Source organism: Silurus meridionalis, chromosome 22 (genome assembly GCF_014805685.1).
Source record: "Silurus meridionalis isolate SWU-2019-XX chromosome 22, ASM1480568v1, whole genome shotgun sequence".
In the NCBI taxonomy this organism is placed as follows: domain Eukaryota; kingdom Metazoa; phylum Chordata; class Actinopteri; order Siluriformes; family Siluridae; genus Silurus; species Silurus meridionalis.
In genome coordinates this window covers 1,966,340-1,987,819 of record NC_060905.1, presented here as the reverse complement: position 1 = coordinate 1,987,819, position 21,480 = coordinate 1,966,340, and the positions used below count along the sequence as shown (strand labels likewise).

Sequence of the window (21,480 nt, the reverse complement as noted above, 5' to 3'; positions counted from 1 at the left end):
CCACATGTTGGTAGAAAAGTCAGGTGTCTGAATACTTTTGCCCATACTATGAGGTCTATCTTTCTACCAAAACGATCGTTTCAGCATCTCCATTGGGTTCCTCAGAACGTGAGAGAAATGATTACACACGGTCTATAGGAATGTGAAAAACTGTGTGTTCTGCCCTGACGAGGGTAAATCCGGTGCGATAGGGGTGCATGCGGGGCAGCAGATGTTGGAGGCCCACCTGGGTGCTCAGGAATTCGTCTCTCCAGGACAATGTTCCTCGTCTCTGACTCCATAAACTGGGAAATCAGACAAGGAGGAGCCTGAGCTTCTGCGTCCACATTTACACCCCCTGCATGACCAAAAAGGGGGGGTCAGGGGGCACAAAGATAGCTTTCCAGGCCAGAGCTTCTGCTGGGGGTCGTGGAAAATGAGGCATCTGGTGAAGAATAACTTCAAGTTTATTTCTATTGCGATTTTCACAATGGACGTTGCCTCAAAGCAGCTTAAGAGAACTTGAAAATGAAAGGAAATGGTGTGTGTTTATCCCTGATGATAAAGTCTGGGGGCAACTGTGGCAAGAAAAAAATGTCCTTAGATGTTATGAGGAAGAAACCTGGAAAGGAACCAGACTCAAAAAGGGGAACCTCATCCTCATTTGGGTGACATCAACAGTGCGATTATAGTCTTTAAACACTACAGAACACTGGAGAGTGAGAACTAACATGAGCACTGGAGTGTGTGATGAATGATGTTCTTTCTACAGTTAGTTGACGTTGTGGAACCAGGAGCTCGTGAGCCACTCATAAAATAGCTCAACATCTGAGATCATCGCAGATCCAACACCAGCTTCTCCATGCCAGAGCCTTTAACCACTCAAAGAGGTCCAATAATAAGGTTAAGAGCAGATAAAGCTGAGGACTGCAATGCTGTGATTAAGAGAAACCGGATCCAGGTGGGTCGTTAGCAGAAATTACCTCCAAATCAGACATCCGTCTCCGAGCCGGAGCGAAATGATCCCGGTACAATCAGCTCTGCACAAACACCTGCGATTTTTCTCCTGACGCTAGTTTGATGACAGAATCCTCGATTGCGATGCAACACACAAACGAGAGGAACGAGACGGCTGATTGCAGGTAGCGCTACCTGATTGCGAGGGATTAATAGGAGGATTGAGGAGGACGGGAGCGAGAGAGGAAGGTTTCACCCGAGTGTGTAAACCCAGTTCTGGAATCAAGGGCAGGAAACGAAGAAGACACCAAGCTGGACAGTGGGTTTAAAAACAGAATCTAATTTATAGCTGACAGGTGAACATCATACGATAACAAGCCAATGACGAAGGCACGTCTTAAAACCAACCGAAGCACAAGGAGAGCTGGAGAGTGTGATAGTTCCGTCCAGTTTACATCTGAGGAACCCTCTGATGATCTGGTGCACTGGTGGGAAACCAGGAGGAGATAAGAGGTGACACACCGAGGATCTGTGCGTCAGATATTGGGCGTTCCTTCTAAACAATCCCTACCTTCTGATGTCCTCACTACCTGTGATCTTATTAAACCTTCTAATGTCCTAATTACTTTCTGATCTCAAATATCCTGACGTCCTCACTACTTCCTGATCTCATCAAAACTTCTGATGTCTTCACTAACTTCTGACCTCAACAAGCCTTCTGATGTGCTCACTATCATCTGCCAAACAAGCCTTATGACGTCTACTTCCTTCCACCAAACTGCCTTTGACCACCAAACTGCCTTCGACCAAACCGCCTCATCCCTCTCCTTCCATCAAACCATTTTGCCTGTCTTTTTCCACCAAACTGCCTCATCTCCTCCATCCACCAAACTGCCTCATCCCCTATTTCCACCAAACTGCCTCATCCCCTATTTCCACCAAACTGCCTCATCTCCTTCATCCACCAAACTGCCTCATCTCCTTCATCCACCAAACTGCCTCCTCTCCTCCTTCCACCAAACTGCCTCATCTCCTTCATCCACCAAACTGCATCCTCTCCTCCTTCCACCAAACTGCCTCATCTCCTTCATCCACCAAACTGCCTCCTCTCCTCCTTCCACCAAACTGCCTCATCTCCCTCCATCCAAACTGCCTCATCCCCTATTTCCACCAAACTGCCTCGTCCCCCTCCATCCACCAAACTGTCTCGTCCCCCTCCATCCACCAAACTGCCTCATCTCCCCCCATCCACCAAACTGCCTAGTTTTTTTAATAATCCTCATTTGTCTCAAGTATCCACGATCTTCACTTCTTCCCACTTCAATGTAAGCAGTGGGGGTTCTGCTAATTTACTCATGTTTAGCTAAGTATGTTGAAGGCTGTTCTTCCTGAGAAGATCTCTCTCTCTCTCTCTCTCTCTCTCTCTCTCGCGCTCTCTCTCGCTCTCGCTCTCTCACACACACACACACACACACAATCAACCATCAATCTACAGTGCTATATTATGATTGTGTTATTTCCTCTAGACCAGGATGGATGGTGCAGTATGGCAGAGGGAGCAATCCCACACACACACACACACACACACACACACACACACACACACACACACACACACACACACACACACACACGGCTAAAGTGATTTTCACTCAAGTGCTTCAATCAGGCCCCTCAAAGCTTTAGCACAGCACTGGTCCACCCTAATCACTTTTCCACAGCAGCCTGTGAAGTATTTATTGCAGCCTTTACAGGAGAACATGTGGTCTATCAGCACCAATCTCGGACCTCAGAACCTTCAGCGGTTCTCCGAACAGTAGCCGAGGTGTAGCACATGGAACAGAGGTCACATTAAAGGTACAGCAGTTTTGTTTTTATCAATTCATTGATTGATTGGTTGTCTCTATACACGTTCAATGCAGAGGAGATTAGCTACCCATAGGTGGAGCCGGTGTCAACCTTCTGACTTCCTCACTACTGTCTGATCTCATCAAACCATCTGACATCCTCACTACCTTCTGATCTCAACAAGCTTCCTGAAGTCCTCAATACCTTCTGACCTCATCAAACCTGCTGATGTCCTCATTACCTTTTGCTCAGCAAACCTTCTGATGTCATCATTCCCTTCTGATCTCAACAAACCTTGAGTGGACTCCAACCTTCAAAAGAATTCGAGTGACTGTGCTGATCTGATGTCAGCTGCTCTCAAACTGTGCGTGGACTCCAAACTAGCTTAATTTAGAGCAGACTAGCTACCTAGAGGTGGAGCCAGATGCTAGCTCCGCCGCCATATTGCCTCAATTTTTGCATATCATACTAAACCAATCATAAACAACACATCCCTTCTACGACATCCCAGACTAAGCAGAAGCTTGATCCTCAAATTATTAACACCCACACCAGATCTCTAGAGGGTGTGATGGCTTCAATCTCTAGAAGTTCAAATTATGGAAGTCGAGGATTGAGGGCAAATCCAGGCACCACCAAGCCACTACTCCTGGGTTAGGCACGGCCCTTCACCCTCAACTGCTCAGTTATATAAATGCATAAAATGTATAAATGTATGTGATTCATGGGAAAGGGAGACTCAATGGTTGGACTTTGAGTGGGAATGTTATGGGTTCAGATCCCAGCACCACCAAGCTGCCACTGCTGGACCTCTGAGAAAGAGCATAAATGTAAATAAATTGTAACCATGTTAGAACAGTTGCTACAGTGCTACAATGAAATCACACGTGATGTGAGAAACCGCTGTGTGGATTAATGCTATGACGTTTGACTCCATTCTGGCTTTGTGAAAAAGATCTCAGCGTGATGAGTGCTGCTAGGTTTCTGCTATGAGCTCCGGATGAAGCTAATCTTACACCTACATGGTGGCGGTGATGCAATATCAATCAACAAAACGGATTTCTAGATTTCTAATCTGGCGATGTGATCAGGGTCAGACGCAAACATTTCCCATCACTGCTATATCATCAGAGGATCTTCTCCACTTGATCTAGGCATGGACCTCAGATAGGTGTTACACTGCTCAACATACTGTAGACACGCCTCCATTTTCAGCTCGGATTATTACTGCATTCTTGTAGTATTCTGGTGTGTGTGAGACTATAATCTGTAGGTAGCTTTCAGGTAGACCTCCAGGTACCCCCAATAACAATCAAACTGCCCAGTATATTTACAGTAAACATGTTTGACCTCAATAAGCATTCATTGGTCGAAAGAGCTGCAGATTTTGGAGCGGGGGGGGGGCACGTGAGGAGAAAAAAAAAAAAAACACAAAAAAAACCGCACAAGCAAGTAATCCTGAGCAGGTGATGATGATGATGATGATGATGATGATGCATGGTTATTAGTGCTGACTGTTCAGATGAGAGATGTTTGTCTCTGCAGCAGGAGGATGATGGATAAATAATGAATGGGTTGATGGATAGATAAACAAACAAACAAACACATAGAGAGATATGTATGTATTTGTATTTGAGTAAATACATCGTTTCCAATGCCAATGTGCGAGGAAGAACGAGAGACGGAAACGTGTTATTGGTTTCCTCCTGCTCATAAAACCCCTGGAACGCCGCCGCCGACGTGGAGCTGCGAGAACAAGGAGACGTGAACAAGGACACTTCCGGCTGTACCTGAGCGCCGGTAATCAGATGCTGGGAGTATTGCAGCAAAGGACGGGAGTAATGCGCACGCACACACACACACTAACCAGCACAGCAATATGGAAAGGAAAACCAAGAGGAGATCTTACCTCAAGTCCTCCTCGTTCTCCTCTGTATCCGCTCTCTCTCTCTCTCTCTCTCTCTCTCTCTCTCTCTCGCGCTCTATTTCTCCAAAGCGGATTATTACAATGGGATATAAACCACTCTGTCCTTCACGCGCTCCTTCACGCGCTCCTCCACTCCACTTAGTCCCGGACACGCAGTTGGCGCTTCCCCGTACGCTTGGAAAGACACACGCCAAGCGCCGAGCCAGGAGGAGGAGAACATCTAAACACCTCCTCCACCACCTCTCACACATTCACATATACATACACTCTCTCTCTCTCTCTCTCTCTCTCTCTGTGTGTGTGTGTGTGTGTGTGTGTGTGTCTGACTGCGCGTAATAGGCGGGGCCTCACGCATTATTCATGCACAATTCATGTATTATTCGTGTATTATTCATGAAGAGGCGGGGTTACGGGATATTATTACAAAATGTGTAATAATCTTTGATTGGCTCTCCCGTAAAGTCCAGTATTTACACACGGTGTGTGCTTTTGTTTAATACTAAACTAGTAGGCGGTGCCTAATTTATTATTTCTACATGAGCGGCCCATTTTGAAGAGAAATGTTTCGATTGGTTCGTTCGTAAATCCTCACCTAGGGATTCTACTGTTTAAAGCGAGTAGGCAGGGCTTACTACAAATCTTTAAATTAAACCTATTCTTCTATGTAGATTTTAATGCACAGCTGAATGTTTTTATATAAGAAGGTTTGTAATTGTTTATTAATTTATTTGTAATAATATTAAGCCAATAAAGTACATGGGTGCAATAGGCGGGGTTTGTTATAATATTAATAAGCGGATCCTTTCTTTATTTATACTTTAATACGTTTATATACTTTAATTGTTATAATTAAATGATTACGTTATACCCTTCAAACCTCGTTTAAATCTTTTAGCGTTTTTTTTGTCCGTTAAATAATGATTACTATGCGGCTTATTTTGTAGTAGGCGTGGCTTGATAAATAAAAGCGATAATATGTATTTGAGAGCTTACATAAATTAATAATGAATGAGTTTATGAAAACTGATGTAGAAATTTATGTTTTGAAAGAATATTTAACAATTATTAAATTAGTGTATTAGCGTATTGTATATTGGGCAAAGCTTAGTTTAAAAAAGCTACTTATTGAATTTTTACAATAAAATAATAAAATAAATGAATTATTTATTCATGAGAATTTTCACGTCAGTTGGTTTATCTTAAGTTATGATAAAATACATTTGTTATGAATGCTGTTAGGCATTAAAGCTACACAATGTCATTATATATGATAGTTCTAAGGTATTAATATATTATTAAACTGTATTATAATATTGTGGGTGGGGCTTAAAAACGATTAAAGGAATTTCCTGTTTATGAATATTGATTATTCACATTCATATTTATTTTGGAGATTTGCTTATTTTTTTAGGCTTATTTTAATAAATGTGAATTCTCATGAATATTTTATTGGAAGAAAGTTTATAATTAATAAACAATCAAACAAACAAACAAACAAACAAACAAAAAAAAAAACAGCCAGGAAAACCATAGTTAAACAATTGAATAGTGATGATAATAATAATAATTTTTATATATGTTTTATATTAAAATGTTTTAAAAGAAGTGGGTGTGGTTTACTGAGGTTTATGGATGTGGTGAGGGAAAACATGCAAGTAGTAAAGAGGCATATGTAGAGGACAGGGGGGGGGTATGGAGACGGATGATCTGCTGTGGCGCCCCCTATTGGGAGCAGCCGAAAGAAGAGGAAGAAGAAAAAGGGTGTGGTTTACTGAAATAATAGGAAAACATACTGTATATGAGTAAAGTAAGGCATTATAATAATCGGCTCATGAAAGGTGTCACAAAAAAGTAAAATATAACACTCATTAAATCTTATATAATACAAATACTGCTTATTGTTTATGGATACAGTGGACGGGACTTACTGATGTCTAAATAAGCAGATTTCCTATTTATGATTGCTGTTATATTTACTAAGTTGTTATAATAAATGTGAGGAATGACAGAGATCTTGAATAAATATAGCTAATTTTTATAAACTATATAATCAAAGTTTCATTAATATCAATTTAAAAGCAAATTATTAGGCAGGGAAGCTCAGTGGTTAAGGCACTGGGTTATTAATTAGAAGGTCAGGGTTTAAGCCCCAGCACAACCAAACCAAAACTCTTGGGCCCCTAAACAAGGCCCTCAAACCTCCTCACTCCAGGGGAGCTGCATCATGGCTAACCCTGTGCTGGGATATGTGAAGAAAGAGTTTCCCTGTGCTTTAATGTATTTGTGTATTTGTGTATTTGTAGAGTTATAACTCTACAGTAGGTGCCGGTTTCGGTTTTGTGAGGACGTTTTATAGCAAGACGACAAGCACTTTTTACCTGACAATATGAGAAGATTCCTCTTTCTCTACAGACAGAAAAATGTAAACATCTGCTGAAGCATTTAGGCGAAGCTTGTTTTTTGTTTGGAGCCGAACGCTATCTAGTTTTGTCAAGGTGATGATAATAATCTCCAAATTGATAACCAAGCAAACCGGGCTTCATCTCTGAGACATGTACGCTCTATACAAGAATTCAGGATAGCAGATGGCAGGAAATTCCCAGATACAAGCGTTCAGAGGGAAAAAGGATCCACGGCTAATCCAGAAGGCATCTCTCCGGACAATAACAAGGCTGGAAAATTCTAAAAATAGGCCTGGGGGAGCTTCAAAATGCTGTACAGAGGTGTACAAAAGAGGTTTAATGCCGACATACCTGAGAGGGTTCCTCATATCCGCGTTGTAACTGGTTTTACAGAAAAGTGTCTAAACAGGTTCCGGGATTTAAAGTAATCAGAACTATTTCACTATTTAATTTTCCTTAAAAGCTTTACAACTGCAATAAACTCCACAAAAAATATATTTGATATATATATTTAAGATAAATAATATTTAAGATGATTCTCAGCTTATGTTACTTTACAAATTAGTTTTAGTTTGAGTCCAGTTTACAAAGATATCTAAATTGTGTATGTAGCACATTTTTAATCAGGAACTGTTAACATTTAAAGTTAGCAGGGCATTTCAGCTGTGAGTCCCAAAAGCTGTGGCGAAGGCTAACAGGTTAAACACTACCTTCAAGCCAACTAGACTTGTGCATTACCTCTCGATTGCCAGGAGTCTAACCAGAGTCTAAGGCTAAGTCTACACTAATCCGGATACATTTGAAAACAGGTCCAGATTTTTGTTTACAATCGTTTCCAAAAAATGGCTCATCCACACTAAAACATCTGCAAATGCTCACGTCTCTGTACTGCACATGAGTAAATCGTAAGACGCTTTGACCTGTGTCATTTCCTCTTATTGTTTATTTACTTTCCAGCTCTTTTTACGATGTCCGTAAGACGTAAAAGCGGCAATTTCAAATGTATCCACTTTGGAGAGGGTTTTCAAAAAGCTACATTTTCAACCGCCGATGGCATCTCAGTGTGGACAGAAAGCCAAAATGGAGAGAAAAATATGAGAGGGTTTACTATCCTTGCTATGCTACAGTAGCTTCCTGAAGGTCTCAACGATCTCGGCTAATTCTTTCCAAGCTTTACTTCATAACTAGTTTTCTTTACACCTGACGATTAGAATTGTGTTTTTTTGAAAATTCCATCTCACACTGAGCTCCCATTTACTCTTATAATGAGCTTCACTCTTCAGAGAAGATCTTCCAGTAGATTCTTTGGATATTTGTGTGAGATTCTTTTAGCAACAAGGGTGTTAGTAAAGTCAGGTACTACAGGATGGAGGTGAGGTGAGGAGGTCTTAGGTGCAGTCAGCATAAACAATCCATCATAAAGGTGTTCAATACGGATGGAGCTCTATAGCAGTAGATCTTCCACTACTTCCAACTAATGGAACGCATATTTTCATAGAACGCTTTGTGCACAGGGGCATTTCCATGCTGGAACAGGTTTGGGTCTCCTATTCCAAGCTCCGCCTATTTGCCCTCCACCTCAGCCCTTGTTAATTAAGATACATGTAAAATAAACCCTGAGAGACAGATCTTCCATTACCATCGGTGAAAAGGAGCCAGATTTCTCTGTAGCTTCACTGCGACCCCTTAACTCACGTTTGAGTCTTGAAGTGAGGCGTGATGGATGAGCCCGTCTCCTCAGAACATTTTCAGACGTCAATAAAAGCTAAGCTAAGCATTGAAATCCGATCTCTCTCACGCTCAGGCTCAGCGTATCAGTCGCGTGTTGCACATTGTTCGCTGTGTACTGCTGTGTTCACACTGTAAATGAATAAACAGAGATTTTCAGTCGATATACTCTATTAACCTCACAACGTCTGCCATTTTTTTGGCCCACTTTGATTCTGGGTCCCGTGAGCCCCAGCAGTGCAACGGTGCAATAATCGAAATTAGATTTCTTCTCACATGGCTGCGCATCAAACTCCTCCGCCCTTACCGAGGTCTATCTGTTAATCTACCCCAGGCCGAGTCTGTCATCAGGCCACGGCCAGAGAAAACCGAGGAACACGGAACCTCCTCGATTTCGGTCTCGGAGGTCCAGAAGAAACACAAGGGATTGTAGTGCTAGCGACTCTAATTAGCCTATTGGCAGAGTTTCTTCAGATCACGCTAAGTAAATATCACACTGTGGGGTAAATCGAAGTGGGATTTCCATTTAGATTTGGTGGAACAAAAAAAAAAATCAAGGCAAGTCTGGACTGCTTAAGGGTTCTTACAACAAAGAGCCAAGTTCTTTAAAAGAAACAAAGAACTCTTTGAGGAACTTGTTCGAATCTGCACTCAAAACAGGCAAGATCTCCTCAGCAGTTTTGTACAGAAATCTGGCCCAAGCCGATCATTTAATTTATGGTAAAATGTTCTTTTTGTTTCAGGAAACCAACCTGAGATTCGAAGTGATTTGAAGGAGCATTTTGGGGGCCCAAGCACAAAGACTTGGTCAACCACATATTTATAGATATCTACAGAGGTGCTACAGCTGTTGCTTAATCAATCACAGGAAAGCTAAACCATAACATTAGGCAAAAAGATTTGTAGGTTCATGCTTGATGATGGATGGCGATGGACGGTTGAAAGGTCACATGGTCAGCAGGGTGTCATGCTGACGTGAGCCACAACTAGAAAAGATTGAAGAAATTTGGATGCGTCTGAGTAACTGGTAGTTAATGTAGATATAATCATTTTTGTATGTTAGTGTAACTTTTGACCAGTAGGTGGCACTGGGAAATCTTGTGCCACATAAGTTGAGGTGATGGTAACTGAAGATGTAAGTAAAACCCTGTAATGGGTCTGTAAATCTGACAGCAAAGCGGCCAAGCAGGAGCAGTATCTCAGCTACGGCTTTGCAGCGTTGGACACCGACACAAAACTTTCCCCAAATTTGGTGACGAATGAACAGTATTTCTAAAACAAATATATGTTTTTGTCCATAGTTTCATGTAACACAATTTTCCTGATTATGATTTAGTTTCTGTTTCTCGTCCTCATTTAATGCATGTTTTGTTGTTTTCCAATCGTTTAACATCCGATTGTTTGTCATTTTGTTTAACAAAAGCGTTTCTCGTATCCGCCTCCTGTGCCAGGTGCACTCTCACTACATGACATTGATCATAAACTCACTCACAAACAAGGTCTTAATTTGATCAGATGGTGGCGCTAGAGCTATGGCAGCGTTTGGCCTTAATTTGGTCAGAATGCTTGTTAGATCTCCTGCAATCATTGTGATAAATTTAACAACATTTTACCAGACAGGTCTATGGACTGCCAAAGACATCCTAGACTAAGACCTAGAAGAAGAACAAAAACAGGAACAAGAACAGGAACAAGAACAGGACCAGGACCAGGACCAAGAACAAGAACATGACTAAGAACAAGAACAAGAACAACAACAGGAACAAGAACAGGAACAAGAACAGGACCAGGACCAGGACCAAGAACAAGAACATGACTAAGACCAGGAACAAGAACATGAACAGGAACAAGAACAGGAACAAGAACATGACCAGGACCAGGACCAAGAACAAGAACATGACTAAGACCAGGAACATGAACATGAACATGAACAAGAAAAAGAACATGAACATGAACAAGACCAGGAACAAGAACATGAACATGGACATGGACATGAACATGAACAAGAACAACAACATGAACAAGAACATGAACAAAAACAAGAACATGAACATGAACAGGAACATGAACAGAACAAGAACATGAACATGAACATGAACATGAACATGAACATGAACAAGAACAAGAACATAAACAAGAACATGAACATGAATATGAACATGAATATGAACAAAAACATGAACAAGAACAAAAACAAGAACATGGACATGAACAAGAACAAGAACATGAACAAAAACAAGAACAACAACATGAACAAGAACAAGAACATGAACATGAACATGAACAAAAACAAGAACATGAACAAGAACATGAACAAGAACAAGAACATGAACATGAACATGAACAAGAACATGAACATGAACAAGAACATAAACAAGAACATAAACAAGAATATGAACATGAACATGAACAAAAACAAGAACATGAACAAGAACATGAACAAGAACAACAACATGAACAAGAACATGAACAAGAACATGAACATGAACAAGAACATAAACAAGAACATAAACAAGAACATGAACATGAATATGAACATGAATATGAACAAAAACATGAACAAGAACAAGAACAAGAACATGACTAAGACCAGGAACAAGATCAAGAACATAAACATGAACATGAACATGAACAAGAACAAGAACAAGAACAGGACCAGGACCAAGATCAAGAACAGGAACAGGTTAAATGAATCTTTGGGGTTTGTATAATAATAATGCATTTGGAAAGAGAGTCTGGTGAAGGACCAGATGTTTGTTGCTGCATCACTCTACACCACAAAAATTAAATGTATCTTAAAATGGATAAAAAAAATTGTGTAGTTTATTTTGGATTTTCTACCCTACTTCTTTAGGACTTGTTCTGAACCTGCTCTTCTCTTATGCCTGCAGAAGTGTGTGTGTGTGTGTGTGTGTGTGTGTGTGTGTGTGTGTGTGTGTGTGTGTGTGTGTGTGTGAGCTAGCAGGAGAAAGCGATCGATACAACCAGTCGTGAGACAACCAGTGAACTCGGTGCCTCCCAGTGAGCCTGCAGGTTTAATCTGCTACACTGAGCAGCGGTGCTCTGTGGCGTCTCAGGGCAATAAAGAGATCAATATCAGATCGATAACATCATCGAGTGCAGGACGGACGTATCGACGTGTCTGATCTCTGAAACCTAGAGAGATCTCTTCAGAAGCCTTGAGGGTGAGAATCTCCAGGATCCGGATTCGATTAGGTTTGAATTGTGAATGTCACGATGAGATTACAGGAGCAGTGTGGCGTACAGGAGCGAGCAGGACTTGAGATCTGGCCTTCAACGAGAGCAGGACATCAGAAGAAGCTTCCATTTAAATACATTTCGTGAATGAGCGTATATATAATAATAATAATAATAATAATAATAATAATAATGCATTGAGAAAGCGAGTCTGGTGAAGGACCAGATAGTCTCCAGTTTCGGTTTTCATCACAACCCACATTCCCTTCATGATGGTGATGAGCTCATTCAGGATGTGTGTCTGGCAGAAGAACAACAACTCAAAAGCAGAGATCGAACCCCAATCTCGCTGATGTAGAGTAGAGTGCAGAGCCGGGGCACATCCAACCTGACCCTGAAGCCCTGCTCAGATGTTAGCCGTGCTTGGGTATATATCTCAGACTCGTTTGATCTGGATCTGTGTGTAGATTTGGTTGTATGTGTGAAACTTCGATGGAGTTTCCATAAAGGATAATGTGGAGTTTTTTATCCATTTAGAGTTACATTAAACATTTGTGGTGTAAAGTGATTTGATGTTTTCACTTAAAGTAGGAGAGACGCAAACCCAGCTCCACAAAGATCTGCGTCCCATGGGTTGGAGTGGATCCCATGGGTTGGATCTTCTTCTATAGCACTATAAACCCTATTGAACAACTTTGCTATGAATATTTCATGCTGATTGCGCCTCAGTTCCTGACTTTACTAACACCCCACTCACTGCTGTTGAGGATCTTCTCGACATGAACAAGGATCCATGAGGTTGCTATGGAAGGGAAAAGTCTGGATCATGACCAAAGCTGAGATACTGACTTTAATGATGGAATAAAATACTGTAGAACAGAATGGAGGAGTGTGGGCTAAAATTTGGTGTCAAATGATGCATTTTCGCTTTTCTAATTCCACAAAAACGGCACTGTTCATATCTTCTCAGCGTTCCATTGAGTTGAGAACAGTTTTAGGTAACACACACACACACACACACACACACACACAGAAAGATTGGCCTTTCCCTCTGTTCCACACCACCATCAAGAACATTAACACAGCCTATAAATAGCGTCTTCATTTTTGGCCTTTTTCAGTAAAAGCGTTGAAGAAAAGAAAAATCGCTGAGGGAAGATCAGTGCACACACACACACACACACACACACACACACACACACCGTACATGGACATGTTTAAGGGGTTACATCACTCTGTAACTTTCTAAGCAGACGAGGGCGAGAGCAGAAAATCAAACTCCTGATCACCTGCTGTAGGACGACATGATACGACCCTGACTTACATCTTTACACCTTTATATACACACACATCATACACATCATACACACATCATACACACTTATATACACACATCATACACACACTTCATACACACTTTATACACACTTCATACATCATACACACTTCATACACATCATACACACTTCATACACATACACACTTCATACATCATACACACTTCATACACACATCATACACACTACATACACACTTCATACACACTTCATACACACTTCAAACACACTTCATACACACTTCATACACATCATACACACTACATACACACACTTTATACACTTCATACACACTTATACACACTTCATACACATTCATACACACTTCATACACACTTATACACACTACATACATACATACACATACATACACACTTTATACACACATACACATCATACACACTTACTACACTTTATACACACTTCATACACACATCATACACACATACATACACACTTCATACACGCATCATACACACTTACACACACTTCATACACACTTCATACATCATACACACATACACTTTATACACATCATACACACTTACACACACTTCATACACACTTCATACACACATCATACACTTCATACACTTCATACACATCATACACACCATACGCACTTTATACACACTTCATACACACTACATACACACTTCATACACATCATACACACTTCATACACACTTCATACACACTTCATACACATCATACACACTACATACACACTTTATACGCACATCATACACACTTACTACACACTTATACACACTTCATACACACTTCATACACACATCATACACTTCATACACATCATACACACTTCATACACACTTCATACACACATACACACTTCATACATACATCATACACACTTCATACACACATCATACACTACATACACACATCATACACACTTCAAAAACACATTATACACACTTATACACTTCATACACACATTCTACACACTTTATACAAACATCATACACTTAAAAACACATTATACACACTTATACACACTTATATACACACATTCTACACACTTTATACAAACATCATACACACACACTTCATACATACACATTATACACACTTATACATCATACACACTATATACACACTTATACACACATACATACACACTTATACACACTTTATACACACTTACACACTTCATACACACTACATACACACTTATACATACTTATACACACTTCATACACTTATACACACTTATACATACACACTTATACACACATATTATACACTTTATACACACATCAAACACATCATACACACTTTATACACACATATTCTACACACTTTATATAAATATCATACACACTTAAAAACACATTATACACACTTCATACACACTTCATACACACTTATACACACTTATACACATATCATACACACTTATACACTTTATACACACTTCATACACACATCATACACACATCATACACACATCATACACACTTATACATACACACTTCATACACACTTCATACACATATACACACATCATACACACACATATACACACTTTATACACACATCATACACACTTCATACATCATACATACATACACACATACACACTTTATACACACTTACACACTTCATACACATCATACACACATATACACTTCATACACACATCATACGCACTTCATACACATCATACACTACATACACACTACACACACTTCATACACACATCATACACACTTCATACACACTTCATACACACACTTCATACACATCATACACACTATACACACTTCATACACTTTATACACATCATACACACTTACTACACACTTTATACACACTTCATACACACTTCATACACACATCATACACACTTCATACATCATACACTTATACACACTTATACATACACACTACATACACACTACATACATACATCATACACTTACTACACTTTATACATACACATATACATACACACTTCAAAAACACATTATACACACTTATATACACTTCATACACACATTCTACACACTTTATACAAACATCATACACACTTCAAAAACACATTATACACACTTCATACACATTATACACTTATATACACTTCATACACACTTTATACACATATTATACACTTATACACATACATACATACACACTTCATACACACATCATACACACTTCATACACACATACATACATACATACATACATACACACATCATACATACACTTCATACACACTTTATACATACACACTTACTACACACCATACACACTTTATATACACACATTATACACACTTTATATACACACACATCATACACACATCATACACACTTCATACACACTTCATACACATCATACACTTCATACACTTCATACACTTATACACACTTCATACACTTCATACACTTATACACACTTATACACACTTTATACACACACATACACACTTATACACACATATTATACACACTTCATACACATCATACACACTTTATACACATATTATACACACTTTATACAAATATCATACACACTTCAAAAACACATTATACACACTTATACACACTTCATACACACTTCATACACTTATACACACATATACACACTTATACATACATACACTTATACACACTTTATACACATATTATACACACTTATATACACATCATACACACTATATACACACTTCATACACATCATACACTTACTACACACACATCATACACACTTATAAACACATCATACACACTTATACACATTTCATACACACACATTCTACACACTTTATACAAACATTATACACACTTCATAAACACATTATACACACTTCATACACACATCATACACACTTCATACACTTTATTCACACTTCATACACACTTCATACACACTTTGCACACTTTATACACACATCATACACATTATATACACATCATACGCACTTCATACACACTTTATACACACTTTATACTCACTTCATACACACAGTATATACACTTCATACACACTTCCTACACACTTCATACACACTTCATACTCACATCATGCATACTTCATACACTTATCATACACACTTAATACACACTTCATACACATTTTATATACACTTTATACACACTTACAAATCAGTGAAGAACAAAGGATGAGAGACTCCATAGGACCTGAAGCACCAAGCACCAAAGAAAGAAAGAAAGAAAGAAAGAAAGAAAGAAAGAAAGAAAGAAAGAAAGAAAGAAAGAAAGAAAGAAAGAAAGAAAGAAAATAAAAGAAAAGGTTCCCATGATGCAAAGCGGCAAGCGGTTTTATATGTTAGAACTTTAATTAATCAGCATTTACAATCATTACTTCTTAAACCGAATCAAACATTCAGGTAAAAAATTAAATGACAAACAAAAACATTAAACAAAAACACCAACATAAAGGACATCATGTTCTTTTACATACACAACATCCGTCTTTCTGTCGACCCAAATATATAGATTCCTTTATTTATATTTATATTTCTATATAATGCATGGATTCATCATAGAATCTGTGTTTTTTATACACACACACACACACACACACACACACACACACACACACACACACACACACACACACACACACACACACACACACACACACACACATTATTGTGTATTGGGACACCTGAGTTTTCTATCTCTCGATGTGCTTCACAGACCCAAACCTGTTCCAGCAGGACACAAAGTGCACCAAAGCCCTCGTGCTAGAGCTCTAAACCCTGCTGAACATGAAGACCCTCTCTCTCTCTCTCTCTCTCTCTCTATATATATATATATATATATAAATTTTTTATTTTTTATTATTATTTATTTATTTATTTATTTTTCTAGTGTGTGTGTGTGTGTGTGTGTGTATATATATCCTATTATTTTTAACATTATTTTTCTACTTTATAGTTATACTTTTTATAGACTTTAATACTTTATTTTGATGTATTTTACTTTATTATATTTTTATTTTCTATTTCTATTTTCCATGTTTACACGTGGGACAGTCGTAAAAGCATTTCACCGCATGTTGTACTCTGTATGAATGTTTACGTGACTAATTAAATTTGATTTGTGAATGGAAACTGAATGTGGAATGAGATGTTAAAGTGTTCAGGTGTCCACAAACTTTTGGCTGTACAGTGTATTTTGAAACGTTGATCCTTTAAGGTGTGAAGCTCAGACTTCATCGTTTCATCACAAGCAGCTCTATATACTGTAAATATACAAATATTTCCCGGATCTCGTTCATGTGCAGGACGGATGCGTAGGCGGAAAAAAGCAGACGTGTATTTACATGTACAGATGTGCAGAAGACGGAGTTCAGAGAGAAAAGTGCAGTGTGTGGGTTTATAAGGAAACACTAGTGATGGCGTTAGAACACATTCCACCCACACAGGATCTGAAGAAGGCAATAAAGTTGTTAACAAATCAATAATTGATGAAGAATTGAAGAAATCCGAGGGTGAAGTTCAGACCTCAAATCACACCAGCGCACAGAGATGATCATGTGACCACTTGTTTTAGTGTAAAAAAAAAAAATAAAAATAATCCAGCACAAAAAAAAAAGTTTAGATGTTAAAGAAGTTACAAGCAGGTCCATGTTTCATCTAAAAAAAAATCTCTCAATAAATCATCAAAAACAAATCAATCAGTTTCAAAAAGATCAATCAATTCATAATTTACTTCCTTTTTAATTTATTTTCAATTTACCCAAAAGTAAAGTAGATAAATAGTTGTATTATAATTGCTCTTTATTTATTTATTTATTTATTTATTTATTTATTTATTTATTTATTTATTTAACTCTTCTCGGTTTCAAAAAGAAATTGAATACCACATTCAAAATAAAACTATAATAATAAAACAAATATACAAGAAAATGTACATTTTACAAGAAAAATGACTTCAAAAAAATGACTGCAAATCTCAATGTGAATAAAAAGAAAAGAGAAGTTAAAAGAGTTTTGTTCTCCGGATGTCCACGTTGGCACACGGCACTGATTCGGCTATAAAGCGTTTCTTCTTTATAATAAAAATACTTCTTATATATTAAAAAACTTCTGCAACTTTTTTTTACGATACAAAATAAAGGCGAGCGCAGTGTGAGCGTGTGAGCGTGTGAGCGTGTGAGCGTGTGAGAGGGTTCCGTGTTAAAAACTTTTATCAGAAAGAGGAGTGACGTGTAGGAGAAGGTTCTGTTCTGGTCATAACGATTCGCTCCTGTAGGGGGCTGAACTCCGGGATCGGGATCGAGATCGAGAGCTGCAGGACGGAGTGACGCAGCCACGTCGCAAAAAATTCACTGTAGCAAAAAAAAAAAAACCTAGTCTAACAAAAAAATCATAAATAAATACAATTTAAAATTTTGGTCTAACAAAAAAAATCTAGGGTTAAAAAAAATCTTAGCTTATAGAAATAATCTAAAAATAGATATAAATCCAACAGAAAAAAATCTAATGTAATAAAAACTAATTATAAAATAAAATAAAAAAAACCAAACAAAAAACACCAAACTCCCCAAAAAAATGACTAAGAAAAAAAAATTCACAAAAATGTTACACACGCCTTTTTTTTGTCCTTTTTTTTTTTGGTTTGTTTGGGAGTTTAGTGTTTTTTGTTAGTTTTTTTTTATTTAAAAAAAATCAATTCTTTTGTCTAACAAAAAATCTAATCTAATAAAAAAAACACCAAACTCCAAAAAAAAAAAAAAATTACAAAAAAATAAGTTTTGTAACATTTGTAACATTTTTGTGAATTTTTTTTGTTAGTCGTTTTGTTGGAGTTTGTTTGGAAAAAATGTACAAATTTTAATAAAGATTTACATTTTTGTAATTTCTTTTTTTTTTTTTTAGTCAGGGTTTTTTTTTTTTTTGAGTTTGGTGTATTTTGGTATTTCTTTTATAAAAAAAATCTATTTTTTTGTCTAACAAAAGATCTAATCTAATAAAAACTAATGAAAAACTAAATAAATCCAAATTTCCCCCCCAAAAAAACGACTAAGAAATCTAACAAAAATTAAAATAAAATAAAAAATCTAATCTAAAAAAAAATTCGTTTGGGAAATTAGATCTAACAAAAAAGTAACTCGAACGGAGGAAATCCATCCTCCTTATCATACGTGAGCTCACAGAGAAATATGATTGGCTGCTGCCACAGTGATTGACAGGGCAGATAGAATAAGCCCCTCCCACCCACAGAGCACAGCTAACTTTGGGATTTAAATGTATAGATGATAAGATTATACACGCTCCTGCGTCCAATCACAGTCAGTGTTCATATAATATTAGCACAGTCTCGGCTCCGGCAGGAAGAATCAACAGGATCACTGAAAAAAAAGAGAAAGAGAAATCTGAAATCTATTAGAAAAGTGTGTGTGTGTGTGTGTGCGTGCGTGCGTGCGTGTGTGTGTGTGTGTGTGTGTGTGTGTGTGTCCACCAGGGGGTGCTCACCACTCTATAGTCTGGAGCAAATGTCACCCCTTTAGCTGCTCGCTCCTGACAGCTGTTACTGCTGCCACTGACTGAGTTCTTCCTCATAATACCTGAGAGAGAAGGAGAGAGAGAGAGAGAGAGAGAGAGAGAGAGAGAGAGAGAGAGAGAGAGAGAAGGAGAAAGAAAGAGAGAGAGAGAGAGAGAGAGAGAGAGAGAGAGAGAGAGAGAGAGAGAGAAGAGAGAGAGAGAGAGAGAGAGAGAGAGCGAGAGAGAGAGAGAGAGAGAGAGAGAGAGGAGAGAGAGAGAGTAAGAGAGAGAGAGAGAGAGAGAGAGAGAGAGAGAGAGAGAGAGATTTTTATTATCCTTTAATTTTTTCAGTTTGAAGAAAGTGAAAAAAGAAAGGTTAATAAATGAAGTGAAAGAATGTATTTCAGAGTAATAAATAAAAGACATTTCCAGATGTTTAAAGTGAATCACTGCTCATCAGCTTCACATAAGAGAAGATCAACACCCCAAATATGACAGAACTGATGGAGATTATTGAGCAGTGTGTAATAGACATGTTCTACAGTTACCTTCTTCTTCATAAACCTTCTAAACATTAACACAAGATCAACCACTTCACCTTCTTCTAGTTTGTGTTTCCTGGTGCTCCACAGTTCAGTCAGTTGTTTTTTGTTTTTTTTTTACACATTATTGTGGTCCGTGAATAAACAGTGCTTTGTTACAGAAACCCCTTGTTGTCTCCATGGTTATCTCTAGCTTTAGCACTGAAGATAAAGCAGGAGGAACAGTAGGAGGAACATCCTTGTTCTTTTAGTATTGCAATGTGCTGGTCTGTAGCTAATATCCCATATATGATTTCTCACTGTAGACCTTCCACCTTTTTTTCAATGGGTCTCTTGTACAGGGATCTTCAGCTTCTGGAGAAGAGCCCGGATCCAGAACTTCTGGTCCATCTTGTGCTTCTGACATTAAGCTGTTTTTTGACAGATCTTTTTTACCCACAGTGCTGAATGCTTCTAATTCTGGAATGCCACCCCTCCTTCTTCAGAGAGACACAAAGCTGTGGAAAGGTCAGAAACTCGTTCATGCTCTTGACAGGATTATATTTTAGAAATCTTCTCATTGCGGTCGGTAGAGCAGCTTCCAGGTCTCACTTTGATAGCAAGTTCTTCAGCTGTTATCCAGCTTTTTCTCAGGTGATGTAATTTGAGGAATCCCACCTCCCTCAGTGCAGATCTCATGGTGATTGTGCGTAGCATCTCTGTGGTGATGAAACGATTAAAGAACAAAGGTTCTTTTAACAACCACTGGTCAGTTGTTTCCCATTCTGTTTCAGAGGACTGGGTCTGCCATGTTTGAAGCACAGTTTTGTAAAAGGATGCGAGTCCTTCCAAGAATGTTCTTGAAGACAGAGTGAACAGGTGTTTCTCAAAGTTCATTCCTCCAGTCTTTTTCAGCAGACGTCTATCCACTGGTGGTGCTCGTGGTAGAGAAGATGTTGTGCTGCCACTCTGGATTGTATGTGGATTAATCCCTATCCTCCTTCTTGAACTGGGAGGTGAAGAACCGTAGCTTTCAGCCAGTGTTGTCCTGACCAAAAGGAGTCAACAAGGGTTCTTAGGAGCTCATTGATTAGGTTCT

The 21,480-nt window shown here is 38.6% G+C and overlaps 2 protein-coding genes across 6 annotated transcripts in view; both read right to left on the bottom strand.

Moving 5' to 3' along the window:
* Nucleotides 1-4,988, bottom strand: part of tanc2a (tetratricopeptide repeat, ankyrin repeat and coiled-coil containing 2a) — a 122,242-nt gene extending 117,254 nt beyond the window's left edge. Inside the window, 1 exon segment of the mRNA XM_046834462.1 lies at nt 4,694-4,988. The gene's annotated coding sequence lies outside the window, so the exon portion shown is untranslated.
* Nucleotides 4,989-19,345: 14,357 nt separating this feature from the next.
* The window catches only part of wnk4b (WNK lysine deficient protein kinase 4b), a 66,608-nt gene continuing 64,473 nt past the window's right edge, over nt 19,346-21,480 (bottom strand). For all 5 annotated transcript variants that reach the window (XM_046834545.1, XM_046834547.1, XM_046834549.1 and 2 more), the window contains 2 exons: nt 19,852-19,943; nt 19,346-19,727 (listed from right to left, as the gene is read on the bottom strand). In XM_046834545.1, coding sequence (XP_046690501.1) covers nt 19,725-19,727; nt 19,852-19,943 — 95 coding nt within the window. In that variant the 3' untranslated portion in view covers nt 19,346-19,724. The remainder of the gene's footprint in view (nt 19,728-19,851; nt 19,944-21,480) is intronic.